The sequence below is a fragment of the Gekko japonicus genome, unplaced genomic scaffold (assembly GCF_001447785.1).
Source record: "Gekko japonicus isolate JY-2015 unplaced genomic scaffold, Gekko_japonicus_V1.1 scaffold138, whole genome shotgun sequence".
Taxonomy (NCBI): domain Eukaryota; kingdom Metazoa; phylum Chordata; class Lepidosauria; order Squamata; family Gekkonidae; genus Gekko; species Gekko japonicus.
In genome coordinates, this window is record NW_015163096.1 from 506071 (window position 1) to 522465 (window position 16395).

The window sequence follows — 16395 nt, forward strand, 5'->3', positions numbered from 1 at the left end:
AACTTGTGGAATTTGAGGGCAAGTTAGGTTGCCTGCAGTTCCAGAAAATCAATTCTATGCTTGGCTTCCATTATGGTTCATTTTCCTTAGGCCAAATGGTATCTGCAGTGGGGAGACATCTCTCTCTGGTAATCTGTATCCTGCGAGGATCTGAAAAAAGTCCACCTCTGTGATGGCTGGTGTCCTGTAACTGCAGCAGAATGATCTTCCTACAACCCTATATATGGGATCTGAATGTTGGCATTGAGAATGCTGTTTTGTCAGAGGACCCACTGTAGCAGTATGAGTCGATCTGAGGACCATGTCAAGGCACAAGATCATTAGGCCTGAAGTTCAGTCTAGGAGCATGAGCCCTGAGGCACACTGCTGGACTGCGGTGTCAGTTGCTGTGCTCAGGTAGGCTATGGCTTGAAACAGAATCAAGAGGCTGTTGATTCCATCTCTAGCAGTGTTGCTGAATGCATGGCTGTCCTTGACTTGTCCAAATAGAGGAAGACATACACACCCTGAAATCTAAAGTGTGCTACAATGGTAATCATCAGTTTGGTGAAAACTTGAGGAAGATCCAAGAGAAGCACCTTGTTTGGAAAGTGGCTGGATCCATAGGCAAAATAGGTGAGCCTCCTTGAGGAAGAATGGATTGGAGCATGAAGCCAGGAAGCCCTCAGCTGAAGTGCTTCTATTATGAAGGGTAGCATTTCCATGTGAAATTGCCTTCCAGTCTCACTTTTTTAGGGGCCTGACAAACAAGACAGAGAAAACCATTGTGGTGTGGTGGTTAGACTGTTGGATTGGGACCTGTGATAAAGTTTGAACCCCCATTCTGCCATTTAAGCTCATTGGGTGACCTTGGGCCAGTCATATGCTTTCAGCCTAATGTACCTCAAAGGATGGTTATGTGGTATAACGGAGGAAAGGAGGAGGATGCAAACTGCTTTGGGTCCCCATGAGGGAGAAAGGTAGCATGTACATAAAGCAATTAAAATATATAAATAAATGGGTACGGGAGGTCCCAGGAAACCTTTTCAATGGCTAGCTCTGTGAACAAGTGATGCACCTCCTTCCTTTATATGAGTGACAGGAGGAACTTGTCCTGAGGTGGCTGGGAGAGGTCTATCCTGTAAGCTAAGGTGATGGTCTTGTGGACCTATATGTGCCATGGAGAGCAGGAGCCAGACTGGAGATGTCCAACTATGCTGGCATAAGGATTGGAACTGCATCTTCCCCTGTTTGTTACCAGCAGTTGAACCTCGGTAACTGCTCTGGGATTTGGAGAATAATCTGGATTACTTCCAAAATGGCTTGGAGAATTTGCTTGTCCTTGTGCAGAAGGAGTTTTTCAAGGGCTGAAAGGAGCCAGATGAGAAGATGGTTTTTAAGTCATCATTCCTAGAAGAGGGAGGCAATGCTTTCTTTTCTTTATACTCGATTGGCATGACATCAAGAGCTGACTCCCTAAAGATAGTGAGGGCCAAAGCCTTATGAGCCTTCTTCCAGTAAATAAATCCTTTTTTAAAAAAAATCTCCCAGTCTCTATTTTTGGACAGAATTGCATGAGATTAGAGCAGCTGCCAGTGCATTCACTAGATGGACCCTAGGGGGAAGGAATAGGTGAGTGCAAAGAATAGAGTCTTTTGGATGCCAGGTGAAAATGCTTCCCTGGGGTGGGGTGGTGGCATTCATCTCTCCTTGGCATCTGGGAAGGGCACCACCGAGAGAGTGGAACACAGGGTCGTCTCATAACTCTCGCATGAACCTTGTTAGAAGAAACCTGGTTAGCATGGTTCAGAGGCAAACTTCATGCCAGATGCAGATTCGCTAGAAGGCAGGAAAAAATTCTTGCTGAAATAAGTCTTGTGAAAGAAGGAGCACCATTCTCCCCCCCCCTTCTGAATGTACTGATTCTGAAGGGGGCTCTAATTGCCATGATTCTGTGCAGCTGCAGGGGCTGTATTAGTGCAACACATGCAAAGGAACTGCTGAGGAAATGGCCACCAGGACTGGTAGTTGAGGATGAAGGAGGAAATAGTGTCCAGAAGTTCCTGTCTGCAGCTGACATCTTAGGATCAGGTGAGCAAGATTAGAATCCTTGGAGGAATGGAAAGAATGGATAGATCCTGTACCAGCTGCTACTGTGGTCTCTGGTGGTTACCCCTCTCCTGTGAGTTTTATTCCAAGGAACGCTATTCTCTTAACACTAATTAGGTGCACTATTTTAGACCCACTTAAGTTCTCCTGGTTCAGAGGTGGCCAAACTGTGGCTCGGGAGCCACATGCGGCCCTTTCACACATATGGTGTGGCTCCTGGCAGAGCAGGGGAAGCAAAGGGGAAGCAAAGGGGAAGCAAAGGGGAGGCATACCTCCCCAATTGGTCTGCCCTTCCCCAGCTAGTGTTCCCCTCCCTGGGTAAGCAACTTTAAACGCATTCTCAAAGCCCCCCCCAAAAAAACCCCTACCATTATCATTGGACAAATATCATTCTCAATATCTATTTTTACTCCTTTCATTATTATTTTTGGCAGTCTCATTTAATGTTAATAAAAAGCAATTTTGCATATTTTTCAATAAAAATGTGTGTAATATTTGTTCATGTCATGCAGCTCTCAGGCATCTGACGTTCACTCTGTGTGGCTCTTACGTTAAGCAAGTTTGGCCACCCCTGTCCTAGTTCAATGTGGTTATGAGCAACTATCCAAGAGTCCAGGTGAACAATCAATTTTTGTGAAAAAGTCTTATTTCAGTATCGTCTGTGTAGCGAAGTAGTTTCTCATTAGGTAGAACATATTGCTAATCATTAGGCATGTTGGCTGTTGAGTGTTGTGAATACCCTTCGTAGTTCCACTAACTTGACCTGAGTTTTTTGGGGGGAAATCGTTCCGACTTGTGTGTATTTGGTGATGTTTCCATTAGGAGGGGTAGACCTCAAGACAAGGGGAAAAAGTGTCCTTGTAGAAAATGCCATTTTGAGCTATTTATTTCATCAGCTGATAGGTTCTTCTACTCTAGGGAGGAAAATGCATTGGGACTTCTGACTTGAGAATATTTGCCCTTATTGTCTAGGCATTGCCTTCCCAGATAGGATTGCCCCATAGAGATATGAGTTACCATTATCTTCCACCTTTGCACTGGACAACAGAAGTTAACTCATTCTTGACTATCCTTCCTCACTGGATAAGAGTTGATGATAAAGTTTTAAGAGGAAAATGGGGGTGGAAACAAATTATTTCATTGGTACCCAGCAAGATCTAATAATTCTGGCTTCAGGGCTTCTGATTTTCTGTGGTAAAAGTAGAGATCTTTGGCCTCATAACAATTTATTAGTATTTATGTTTTTCAGCTACAATTGCCTCCCCAAGAATGACAGACCAATACAAATGCTATTAAAATTCACCCCCATCATGTTCAAATACAGGACCATTTGTAGCCCCAACAGCTACAGCTTCTGATTTCACATGTGAAAGAAGTACTTTGCTAAAGAATATAGTCATGTTCTTTTTAGTTTTTTAAGCAAACATAAAAAGAATGTTTAATAAATATTCAGGAGGATTTCTCTAGTAAATGTGGCTATAAACAGCAATATAGCAGTCCAATGTATAAATATCTGATTTTTTAAAAAATCAAACAAAAGGCCAGTGTCAAACTAAGGATTCTACATCTTCAAGAGTCCATCCGAAAGGGACCAGAGAAAGATATGCACATTTAAGCTGCTGGCTAATGCCCTGAATGACCCAGCACTAGTGATGTCGGAGAAAAAGAAAATGAATCAGAATATCTCTTTCAGCACGGAATGAGCAATATCAGAACAGGCATTTACTTTGCAGAAGAACTTCTGTAATTGAGTAAAGCAATATAGCACTTTTTACATAATGGTGAATTCCATAGCAAAATTAATAAAACAATTTGCAAATGGCTGTTGAATTCATTTACTTGATTAACATGTTCTTGACAAAACAAAAGTTAACCAATAGCAAGAGACTGGTTTGATGAACATTGATTATATAAAAGTTTGACAGCTTAATAGAAATTAGTGTGAACTGAAACAAAAAAGGTTTAAATACTGCCAGCAAATATAAAATGTATGTAACAGGCTAGGGCAAATGCTTGATGCACATATAACCATCATCCAACTAGTCCCCATATACTTTCTTCTTCAAGGTTTAAAAAAATATGCTGTTCTCTGTAACATATCTCAAAACATTATTTGTACAAAAAATTAAATCATGGCCAATGATTCACAACAGTGCAATAGGCAAAGACAACAACCACACTGAAAAAATAAATATGCAGACTAGAAACAAAAATCTGATAAACACCCTGCAGACTTCTACTCAGCATTACTGATATGAGTGACCTAACTCAATAAAACTGGGCACTAAAAACATGGGTGCTTTTGAAAGACAAACAGGATCCTAACGATGAATTGCTGGCAACACTAAAGAATCATACAGAAGGCTGTTGCTGAACCCAGCTCATCACACCTATGCAGGCGGAAAGTTGCTCTGCACCATCCTACAGAATTGGGCGGGGAGAGGCAGCAACAGAGAACCTGCCACCACACAGCAAACTCCCAAGGGGAAGCCTCGCACACACTTACATATGCACACACAGCCTGTCTGAGCAGCCTGGGGCATAGACAAAGGGGTGTGCACATCATATTGCACTCTCTGTTGAAGGGGACAGACCATGTGGTAGAGGAGGAGGAGTTCAGTGTGTGTGTCAAGAGCTTCTGCTCAGTTGCCTCTACACCCCTATGAATGATGGATCACATATCCCATTAGGGATCCTTTGTTCAGCTCCTGCAGAGCTCATGTGTAGCTTGAACTTTCTGAGAAATATATTCCCTGCTCATGGAAACAAAGTCTTCCAAAAGCAAGAAATACAGACCACTTTCTTCAGTCACCAAAACGTTATTCACAGGGCTTTAACTATCATAGGAATCAATTTCAAAATCAAACTTTCAGTCTGCGTTAAGAGGCTGTTCGCTATACACTTGGCAGTGAGAATACAGACCCAATAGAAGTATTTTGCATTCCCTAGTTAACCTATTAAGTAAGTGCATTGCTGAGGTTTAAAAGCTCTTTGTTTTTTAAATGGGGACTTACTCATCATTCTCATCTGCATGCTTTTACATGCATTTTCATTCTAGTTTTAAGAATGTTAGACAGGAAGGGGAACATGTTAAGTAACACTAATGTTTTCCACTTGAAGAACTTTCCAGTTGCTCAGACCTATCTATCTTTAAAGCTCCTTTGTATATAATCAGTACCAAAGGCACACACAAGAGTGAGTAAAAGCAGAACTTGCGAGAGAGAGCAAAGAAATTCACAAAGGAAGTAAATTTATGGTTATGGGTTGCATCTCCCCACCCTACCACCCAAGGGCCATTTCACATGTAACCTTTTACCTATACAGGCATGGGGGAAAACTAAGACCTCCGTTACAAGGGATTTTTGCTCAGCCATATCTACTTTGCTGCTTCCAATAGTGACTTTGCAGTGTGTGTACACATAGCCAACTCGATGCTCATATGATGTACACATGGCAGGTACAGAGGTTTCCCCCCAGAAGTAAGATGTCTGCGATGAAGCAGGTCTTAGCTGATAATGCACAAGAGAATTTCTGGGACTGTTCCAGAGTGAGTAGCCTACTGTTACTTCCACTGAGTCCTTTAAGGTCACCCGAAACCAATTTATGACATGGCCAAGTAACTGCTGTGCTGCACCCCTTCCCCCTCTCCTCATGCCCCACTTTAAATTGCTTTATCCTTCCAAGTAACCTGAGCCTGATAGGCAGAAGCCACAGGTAGGAAGGAGACAAAATGTCTCCATGGTGTAAAAGAAGATTATTTACAGAATATACACACCTCAGATTTACAGTAAGCTGCACAGTCCTGGCTTTGCCCAGGAGATATTCTGAATACCTGAGGAATCCAATTAAATTGGCGTTTCCTTTCTGTCTTTGCTTGGTGATGGCTTCACTGGCTCCTTGGTTGCCTTTGGCTGTTCTTTTGCTGCTTTCGTCTCTGGGGGGACAGAGTCTCTTGGCAGTGGCTGCTGCAATGTGCTTCCCCGCTTCTCAAACTCTTCTTCTTCCTGCACCTGCTGCTCTGATTTTGCTCGCTGCATCTGCAGAAGCCGAAGCTGCACTCGCAACTCAATGATGGCTTCCCGCTCCTCATGAATTGCTTGGTTCAGATGGTTGTTCTTAATCTGTATCCAGCACAAGGAGAAGAAAAGGGTCACTTTTAGCAGCAATCAAACAGCTACTTATGTAGCTAATGAATCATTAACAGGATATCGCTCAGTGTCGCTTTTCCTTGGAAGGGAGACAAGTGTGTGCGTGGGAGGGCAAAAGATTAAAAATAAGGCCAGGGAAGATCCAGTTCCAGGAGGAACAAAAATTTATAAAGAAGACATCAACAGCACCTTTAAACACACTCCTAATTCTCTGTCTTTTAAAGAGGGCTTTGTAATGGTTAACTATTGACACGTTTTGGACAAGCATTTTGTGTGCTAAGGCCATGCATCTGCAGCATGCATATTTATCCAGTGAATAACTGTCTATTAGTGAGAAGCACCCACCACTCCCATTGGTAAAGAGGATTTACAGGTGGGCATTTAGGTTGTCTATCAACAGCACACATTTTAAAATGCCCATCTGTAAATCCTTTCGTTCAGGCAGAGGTCTGGGACTCACATGAAGACTTCAAGAGCCCTCCCAGCAATGTTCCCTCTAAGCTGTGGAGTCCTGTGAGCAAAACTTCTACTTTGTGAGCTACTGGCATTTAAGTTGTGAGCGAGCAATCTGGCTATTGCATAAACCAGTTTGCTCTGGGGCCATCCTTCCTGAGTGAAGGCAAAAATCTGTGAGCTGGAGGCTAAAAAACTGTGAGCTAGCTCACACCAACTCAGCTTACAGGGAACACTGCCTCCCAGCCAGTCGCCAGACCAACGGCAATCCCTAATTCACTCTCTGCTGTCTTCCAGACACTTGAAAGACCAGTGAGGCAGCTGGGTTAGGGAGTACAGGAATGATGCAAGTGGTATACGCTATCCCCAGGATTTGAAGTCTCTGTTGTTATGCAGTCCTCTCTCACATTCAGGCAGATGGCCTGTTCCAGTTGTAAAGAGAATGTCACCTTTTTCTAGCACTTGGAAGCCCAGCCAAGAGATCAAAACATTTTCAGATTAAATGTTCTCACTAGGGGGAAAGAACAGGACTCCCTAAGAGAGAAAAATTCACTACGGGTCTCTTGCCTGGAGATGATCATGTTTCTTGGAAGGGAAAAAAGACTTTTGGTGGGAGAGTTTTAATCACCACAGGGAAACAACATCAGCTTTTTTCTACTCTGGAAAGAGCAATATAATCCTAGCTTACAGTACTGCTATCTTCTTCAAATTGTTTTATATGACTACAGTTCTACAGTAGATTATATACTTTTTTGTTTCATTTTTCCCAATTATGATTATCTCGGGCAAAAGATTCAGAAATACTTTTGCGGCAAGAGCAGGCATGTCACTTGCTCAGATCAGGCATGTGATCTCCTGGCTGCCTGGTCCTCCCACCTGCCCTTGCATCTTTGGCTGGCAGGCGAAACAGTGGACGGGTGTGTGTGTGTGGGGGGAGATGTGACATCAGGCAATGCACTGACATCATGTCCAAGTGAAAACCCAGACATGATGTCAACTGACACTCTGGAAACTCTATGGCAGGGGTCCCCAACCTAGTGACTGCAACACTTTTTCTGGAACCCAAGTGTTTTTACAAATGGGGTGGGGCCAGATTGGGGCTTTTACCCAGCAGGGCAACTAATTGGCTGTGCATATTTTTAAAAATATTTCAGTTGCAGCTGCCACCACAGTGTTGATTTTATTGAGTTTCTCACTCCTCTATTTAAAACAGGCAGCAACCAGTATAAACAGTTTTTAACAGTTGTTCCATATAGAGCCTGAAAGTTGCTACCCTTAAAGCATCACAGATACTAAAGAAATTTGCAATGGAAAGAAAACGTATACTTGGCAAGCAAGAAACTGTCATAGTAATTCAAACCGTTACTTTACTCCAGTACACTTCTACATCAAAAAAATTTCTATCCTTAAGCCAGAAGAAAGTAGGGGAGGAAAGGCTTTCAGTGAACCAGGACGCTATTAACAGAACTGGCATTAAGAAGCCCCAGCATCTAAGGCGTTTTGTGAATGCATACAAACCTGCCATTCACCTGCTAACAAGTGCTGCTGTACCTGGATTAAATACCACTTCTTATCCCATAAAATAGTCAATGAATACATATTACGCAGGAATGCCATTTCACCTCTAGCTCTTCATTCTGTCTTTGCAAGTCTTCCAAGATTATCTGTAGCTCTTCCTCATCTTCACTCTCACTTTCACTCTCAGAAGAATATTCCTCGGTTTCGCTTCGACCATGCTGGCGGCTAAAATGGTATGATTAGTTTGATAGTTTATTATATGGCCTATTACCAGCACAGGTCACATGACTGCAAGTCGTATAAAATCATACAGAAAAAGAGAGATACAGTTCTTAAAATTTGTAAGTCTTACAAAGGTACATCAGTCTAAATTTTTTCTAGTTGTACAACCAGAGCAAAGGGGTTGAGATTCTAAGAGGGCAGATGAGAAACCTGCAAACCTCCTGACCCCATGAGGCGAACCGGCCTCATTCCATTCCCCGTCCACAAAGGCGGCTGGCCCAGAGCTTTTCAGCCCACCTGCTGCCAGTGTTCCCTCTAGTGTGAACTAGCTCACAGTGTTTTAGTCTCCAGCTCACACATTTTTGTCTTAGCTCGGGAAGGATGGCTCCAGAGCAAACTAATTTATGCAGTAGCCAAATCGCTTGCCACAACTTTAATGCCAGTAGCTCACAAAGTAGAATTTTTGCTCACAAGACTCCACAGCTTAGAGGGAGCAGTGCGGCAGCTAAAATGAATTTCTTAGCATACAATGCTGTTAGGCTGGTCTGTTCTAACAACAGTCTTGAAATCTCATAAAGACCACATTCTAGAGAACAATTCCATGCATTTAAGTGTGGGGCCAGCACCGCAACCCGAATAGGCACTGAAGGTGCCAAACTGACCGCTGTTCCTTGGGAAGATGCAACAGGTGTGGCTTGTGGCTGTCATGCATTCGGTACCACTGCTAATAGGGGTCCATCTCTTCAGCCTGTCTTGAACCCTGCCAGGTTGCCACAGGAGAAGGTACACCTCTCTTGCTGCTGCTGCTGCCAAAGATGAGCTTCAAGGCTGTTTCTTCTGCACCCTGCTGAGTGTCAGCTATGCTGCCATGGGGGTGGGGAGGTTAGTTGTATTCTAATTGCCAGTGCATTCCTTCTGTGCTTCTTTGCTGCTGCTGTAACGCTTATCTATAAATTCTGCAGGTGGTGATGTTGATGTCTGGGTTTCTCAGGAACTGTGGGAGAGAGTTTGGTTCCCAGCTTCAGCGCTTAACGGCCGGAGCTCTTTCTCCTGCATGCGGGAGTGTGGCTAATTGGCCAGGGCAGTGGGGGGGTGCGTATGAATACCCTATATCCTATTATGCCCCAGGGGCAGCCGCCATTCTTAACAGTGCCTATGTTAATGCATCTATAGCTCTTCAATAAATTATTACCTTTCCTGATAAGCGTGTACTATGTTGTTGGCTGTGAGTTCTGACACTGAGGAGGCCCTGCCAAGGGAACAAGTCAGGAGAGTGCTTGTGCTAAGCAGGTTGCAGGTTGAAGGTAGGCCTGCTTAAGTGGCTGAGAACTCTGACTATATGAGCATGTATACTTTCACAAAGCAACCCTCTTTTCAAGGAGCTAGACTACCTAACAGGTTACAGCTACTTACAGAACTACCCCTCTAAAAAAACCCCTACTCTGTTGATGAGAAAGAAAATGACTACACTAATCTAGTGAGACTACTGAATTTTTAGATTTAACACCAGCTATAGCAGATGATCCAGCAGAAACCGGCTAAAAGTCGCAATGCAATTCACATTTTCGTTCAACGGCACTCAAATGGGACCACCCTTTGATTATTTACAAAAGTTTCTTCAGAATTCAGCCAGAGGCTGTGCCTGATCAGGCAGAGGTAGTGTTACCTTTGAATTTCTGCTATTTCTGCTCTGAGGCGATCTATCTCCTCCTTTTCAGAGGCTATTTGTCTGCGCAAAAACTGCTCCATTGCCAGTAGTTCTTCTTGTTCTGTCAAAATCTCATTCTCCTACAGAAAATAATAATTAGATTAGTTCAATACGTCCTGACTCGTAGGCTAGTGACATCGCACTGCAATCACTGGCTGGGGGAGAAGAGAGAGACAGTTACTGTGTGGGTAGGGCTGCCGGTGGCCACTAGGCCTGGAGGAAAATGTCCCTGTCCCTTTCATACAGGCTTGATATATGGAAGTGGGCAGCTGAAGTTTTTTCATGGCATGGAGGTCAATATCATCTGATAAGTGCATTAAGCCTTTATGAAAGGGACAGGACACTTTTATCCAGGCTGCTCGCCTGGTCTAAAGACACATCACAGGCTAGATCAAAACTGACATTATCTCACCTTGCTATTCAGGTGACATGAGGCAGCTCTCAATGGAAGTGCTTTCAAATAATTCATACCACTGACAGATAAAGGCTGTGAGCTGCCTTAGTTTATCTCCAAGGCACATGGGCTGCATTCAGTTACTGCCGTACGGTAGGCCAATGAAAGGAGGCAGAAGAGGGGGGAAAGTCAAAAGGAAATCAGGTCGACAAGTGGAGCTACCTGAGCAAGAAGAATATTAATAACTTCTTCATTCTCATTCATTTCCTCTTTGGACACGTCCTCCTTTGAAAGGCTGGCAATCTCCCGGGCAATCTTTGTCTCACACTCCTGCATTGGAAAGAACCTTGATCAACTGGTGCCGCCACAGAGAATCACGCAGTGAAACATGACGGTGTATCAATAGCTGCCTGTACAGTTCTTGCACCCACAGCTATGCTGAGAGACACTCTGAGATTATCTCACATTTCCTAGAGCAGCGTTAGTTAGCTATATTAATAGTCATTCTTTCTGTGACAGATGGTGGTTAAATTAGTGCAGCTGCTTTTGATTTTCCAGGAACAAGCAAGGCTCTCGGTTCTAACTAGCAGACTGGCTGATTTATACGCAATGGCAATTCAAGAAGCTTCTGCATCTCTGAACACAGAGTGGTTGAGCACAGAAAAGCAACCATCAATAAAGCACCGGGTAAACACAACAGAAGTGTGCAAGGCAACCACGGCAAAAAGGTCACCTGGCAAACTGTGAAATCAGAAGCCAGAAACCAAAAGCCTTCCCACAAGGAGAACACTCATCCAGCGCAATGGGTGAGTCTATTACCATCCCAACAGAAGCCGAACAAGCACAAGGCGTGTGATATCAGGACTCCAGATCACAGTTTCACCAGATCAAGTGTTCTGCTGGCACACCTGACTGTTCATTAGACAGGGCAGGGCACAAAGGTTCTCAGTAACGCTGTGCTCAGGCCTAGGGATTCAATCCTTACCAATTGGCGGCAGCTGCCTGTGTTACTGCCCTGTTCGTTTATCCCTTGTTCATGATACAGCATTACACGAAGGTACATGCGTCAAGCTGCCAGACGAAAGTGAGCCCTTTCCCCCTTTACTCTTCCGTAAATAGACTAAAAACATTTCACTCAATCAGAACTACAGAAGCCCACACAACTCTGGACTAGACCTAGGTTCTTCCAGCAGGATGGAAGGGGTGGGCAACTCTCTCTCTTCTCCTAGAAACAGCATGGCACCCTAGCCATGCCCAAACAAGCCACACTTTCTGTCACTTCAGCTAGAGTGAACCATGCAACAATGAAACTTTAACTGCTATAGGAAAGGAAAAAAATACTGTCATACTCTTAATTAGAACTGCAATATACTCACTTGTCTCTTAGCTTCCCTTAGCTTCCTTTTGAGAGCAGTCAAAATTCTTTGCACCTCCCATAATCTCTCCTCTTTGGATAAATCTTTGATCCCCACCTGCAGGTCTCGGTGTAAACAGTTCAAAAGGAACTCCTGGTAAAATAAACACATCCCGCTCAGCAATTCAGTTTACGTTCTAGTCCTAACCCACTTCCTCCTTTAAAACAAAAACAAAAGCAGCAACAAAAAACATTAATCAGCTGCATACCCGAGTTAAGTCACAGTCGGAAGAAAATAATTTGATCAGATAAAAATTAAAATACATTCTTTGTTTCTTCTTTGTTAATACAAACCTACCATGAAAGCTAGTGGGGACAACAGCACCCACATTCTCTAAACCGGAGTTCCCAGTGTGGCACCTCCCAACACCTTTTCTGGTGCCCACCAACTGAGTTTTTAAAAGTCGGCAGGGCCTAGCGGGACTTTTACCCAGCAGGGCTTCTGAATGGCTGCGCAGATTAAAAACAAAACACATTGCTTCATCAGGAGTGGCCACCATTGTGGCCTTCACTGTGCCCTGACCTGGACAGCTCAGGCAAGCCTGAGCTCATCAGATCTTGGAAGTTAAGCAGGGCTGACTCTGGCAAGTACATAAGAACATAAGAACATAAGAGACGCCAATGTTGGATCAGGCCAAAGGCCCATCCAGTCCAACACTCTGTATCACACAGTGGCCAGAAATACCAGTGCCATCAGGAGGTCCGCCAGTGGGGCCAGGACATTAGAAGCCATCCCACTGTTGACCCCCCCAAGCACCGAGATGACAGAGCATCACTTGCCCCAGAGTCCCTATCTATACCTTGTGGCTAATAGCCACTGATGGACCTCTGCTCCATATGCTTATCTAATTCCCTTTTGAAGCCGTCCATGCTTGTAGCCGCCACCAATTCCTGTGGCAGTGAATTCCATGTGTTAATCACTCTTTGGGTGAAGAAGTACTTCCCTTTATCCGTTCTAACCCGACCGCTCAGCAATTTCATGGAGTGCCCACGAGTTCTTGTATTGTGTGAAAGGGAGAAAAGTACCTCTTTCTCTACCTGGTCTTTCCCATGCATAATCTTATAAACCTCAATCATGTCACCCCTCAGTACTTGGATGGGAGACCTCCAGGCAATACCAGGGCCAGGACTCAGAGGCAGGCAATAGCAAGCCACCTCTCGGAAACGTCCAAGCCCCACTAGGGGTCGCCAGAAGTCAACCATGACTTCCAAGCACACACATACACACAAAATACCAAAAAGAGAAAAAAATCTTCATTGTGTGATTGAAAATAAGCTGTGTGTAAGCAAGAAAATGCCTTTAAACATGTGGTGCAAAAGCAAGAGGACTCAGCAGCTGCAATTTAGCTATGCATGAGTTGTAGCTATGTGCCATTAGTGGGGGATAGGGAATGCATGGGGAAGGTATACTTGAGAGCACTGAAGGGCATTAAGAGCAGTTAACACCTTGCAAGGGCAGTTAAGTTCATTTAACACAAGATGAATACCCAGCTAAATGAATGTGTTGAAAGAATTTAGAATTCTTATAAATAGAAGTATTGTTAGGCTGTAAATCTTGACTCAATAATGTTCACAGATTATCCCCACCTGAGTTTAACCAACCAATTCATTTTTCCAACCAAGGGTGTAAAAATATTTTCCACTGTATTCAAACAATAAACTTTTGTTTGCCTAATTATTAGTTTCTGTTCCAAAACAAGGACATTTTAATTCAACTTGAACACAAAACTGTATTTTAAAGGATATTTTTAATTTTAATGGATTTCCCTTAACAGCTTGGCTGTGAAACTTTATTTTTAAATTAATTCAACAGACCATGAAACTTTTGGAACCTTTGCTCTTCTAACTCCTATTCTCTGTTTGCCCAATCGTCAAGAATGCCTGACTCTCCGCCCTGACCTGGATAGCCCAGACAAGTCCGATCTTGTCAGATCTTGGTAGCTAAGCAGAGCTGACCCTGGCAAGTACTTGGAAGGGAGACCTCCAAGGAATAGCCAGGGCTCGGGATGCAGGCAATCAAGCCACCTCTCTGAAATGTCCAAACTCCAGTAGGGGTCGCCAAAAGTCACCATTATTTCCAGGCATGCAAGCACGGATCTCCTGACTCTCCTTTAATAAACCCATGTACACTGAGGGCCTCCCCAAAATCATTGCTTGCTGTTTCTTTGTTCCGCCAGGTTCAAATTCTCCTTGGAAAGGTCTCATGCTTTTCCTGCTGCTGTGCCCATTCTTTCAAACAGTTTCCCAGAGGGAGTATGGAAAGCACCTTCACTGCCCAGGTTTCAGAAGTTATATAAGACAATGAATGATTTCTTTCAAAGGACTTCTCTAGATAAAGCAATTATTCGGCATAGTTCTATGCTTAGTTGATGGGCTTTGGAATGTATTAATGGGAAGTGCTGCATTAAAATTGTCTGTTGGTAGGCTATTTAATATTTTAAACATATTGTAAGCCACTTTGAACTTGGAATGAATGTGGGATATAAAATGTTCAAACAAACAAAAAAAGACTGACCCTTCCCCCATGACCCATCTCAGTACAGAGATGCAGGAGTAGCTTCGCACTGTAGCCAAAGCCTAGCTGTATTCTATGAGAATTGAGATCATCATCCTATCAGTATGAGATCTATCCTCAGCTTCAGTGTTAACCCAACTTGCAAAGGGAAGAAAACTGGAGCAGCAACAGTGTGATTATGTGTGGTGCAAACAGCTGAACTAAGCAAGCAAGCACACACATTCTCTTTTCTGCTTACCCTGTGCACAAGTTTAATTTCCATGCTTCTGGGAATGAATTTGTAAGAGCCTCAACTCTTAAACATATGTTTTTTTAAAAAAAATCTATAATAAATCTATCACTTCTGATGATTAAAATTTACCACAAGTCCAGTGCCTCTATCAAGGTCACCTGTCAATACAACAAGGATGGGTTTGATAATGAGAACACCTGCCTGGCGTCTAATTTCTTCTTTGATGCTTTCTTGGGTTTCTGGCAATGCTGGCATTGTTGCCATGTTAGACCAACGAAGAGGCTTTGTCACTGGCTTCAGAGTCACATTTCCAAAGAACTCTTGAACGTGAGTAAAAAAAACATACAGGACACGGTTGCTGATCTGAAAAAACACAAAGTCATAACACCACTTCAGAGAGGAACAGCCAAATGCTTTGTCTGCAGACACCTGGTTTATGGATAGCAGAGAACTCTACAACACCGAAGTCATGCAACCAGTGTCTTTTTGTAAACACCGTTCCTTGCTTGAGCTAGCGGACCAGTCTGGAAACAAGTGTTGCCTCAAATCATTTGCTGTTCAGATATGATTATGCCTAAAACTATTTAACTATTTCTCATTTTCTTCTCATTCATCACACTATTACTTGCACACATTCACATACAATGTTTACAATGGCCCTGTCCAGTACGTTTAAATCACATAGGCCTTTGGACTGAAAAGATTCCTGTCACCAAAGGGGTAAAACAGGGATGCCCCCTTGCTCCTGCCCTTTTCAATTCATTTCTGTCTGACTTGCCAGAATGTCTAACTAAATTTGAAGACCACGCGCCAAAGATGAACTCGCTTCCAGTTCCCCTTTTGCTGTACGCAGACGACACTCTTCTCTTATCTATTACCAAGATTGGACTTCTACGTCTGCTCTCAGCTTTTTCGGGTTTCTGTTCTAATAACGACTTGTCTATCAACTATCAGAAAACTAAGATCCTGATATTTACCAAGGCTTGGAAACCCTGTCTATGGAAGGTAGATGGGAAACCTGTGGAACAAGTTAAATCCTTCAGGTATTTGGGCCTTCTCTTTCAGCATCAACTTAATTGGTCTTTTCATCGGAAGGCAGCCATTACAACCGTAAGGAAATCCACTGCTTGCAGTCTCCCGGTTCCATTTTCATACTGGAAATCAGTATGTACCTGCAGCTCTTCAGATTTTTCAGACGAAGGTTGTTAACCAGCTCTTATATGGGATTCCAATTTGGATTTTGGCAGTCAATACTGAAGTGTATTGTATTGCGGCTATTTTCTTACGCTGTGTTCCGGGTGTACCAAATATGATTAGACTTTTTACTATTTCTAGCGAACTTGGCTTCCACCTCCCTTCAACTATTGCCTGGACGATTACTATTAAACATTGGCTGTGTTTTCGATTCTGGGCTTCTCCTAACATTCTGCTATATGATTTTATTGAGGGACTCCTACATCTCTAAATGGTATCAACATATTAGGTCCAAAATTGATCTATTGGCAACTTAAGAGTCCCTAACTAACTGCAATTAGAACCAATTATTTCACATTATCCGTCAGAGAATTTGGGATATTGAGAGTCAGACCATTGCTGCGGGAACCAACAAGATTTGCTCTCATTTTCATGGCCTGCTGTTTACCCCAGGGCTAGGAGCGGCTTACATGCAAAATCTTACCAATCCTCGACAGCGTCGGGCCTTT

The 16395-nt window shown here is 43.3% G+C and overlaps 1 protein-coding gene across 4 annotated transcripts in view; it reads right to left on the minus strand.

The window, feature by feature from the left end:
• Positions 1-3549: 3549 nt before the first annotated feature.
• Positions 3550-16395, minus strand: part of RALBP1 (ralA binding protein 1) — a 33331-nt gene continuing 20485 nt past the window's right edge. For all 4 annotated transcript variants that reach the window (XM_015406609.1, XM_015406607.1, XM_015406608.1 and 1 more), the window contains 6 exons: positions 14894-15055; positions 11908-12039; positions 10754-10861; positions 10096-10217; positions 8312-8432; positions 3550-6209 (listed from right to left, as the gene is read on the minus strand). In XM_015406609.1, coding sequence (XP_015262095.1) covers positions 5934-6209; positions 8312-8432; positions 10096-10217; positions 10754-10861; positions 11908-12039; positions 14894-15055 — 921 coding nt within the window. In that variant the 3' untranslated portion in view covers positions 3550-5933. The remainder of the gene's footprint in view (positions 6210-8311; positions 8433-10095; positions 10218-10753; positions 10862-11907; positions 12040-14893; positions 15056-16395) is intronic.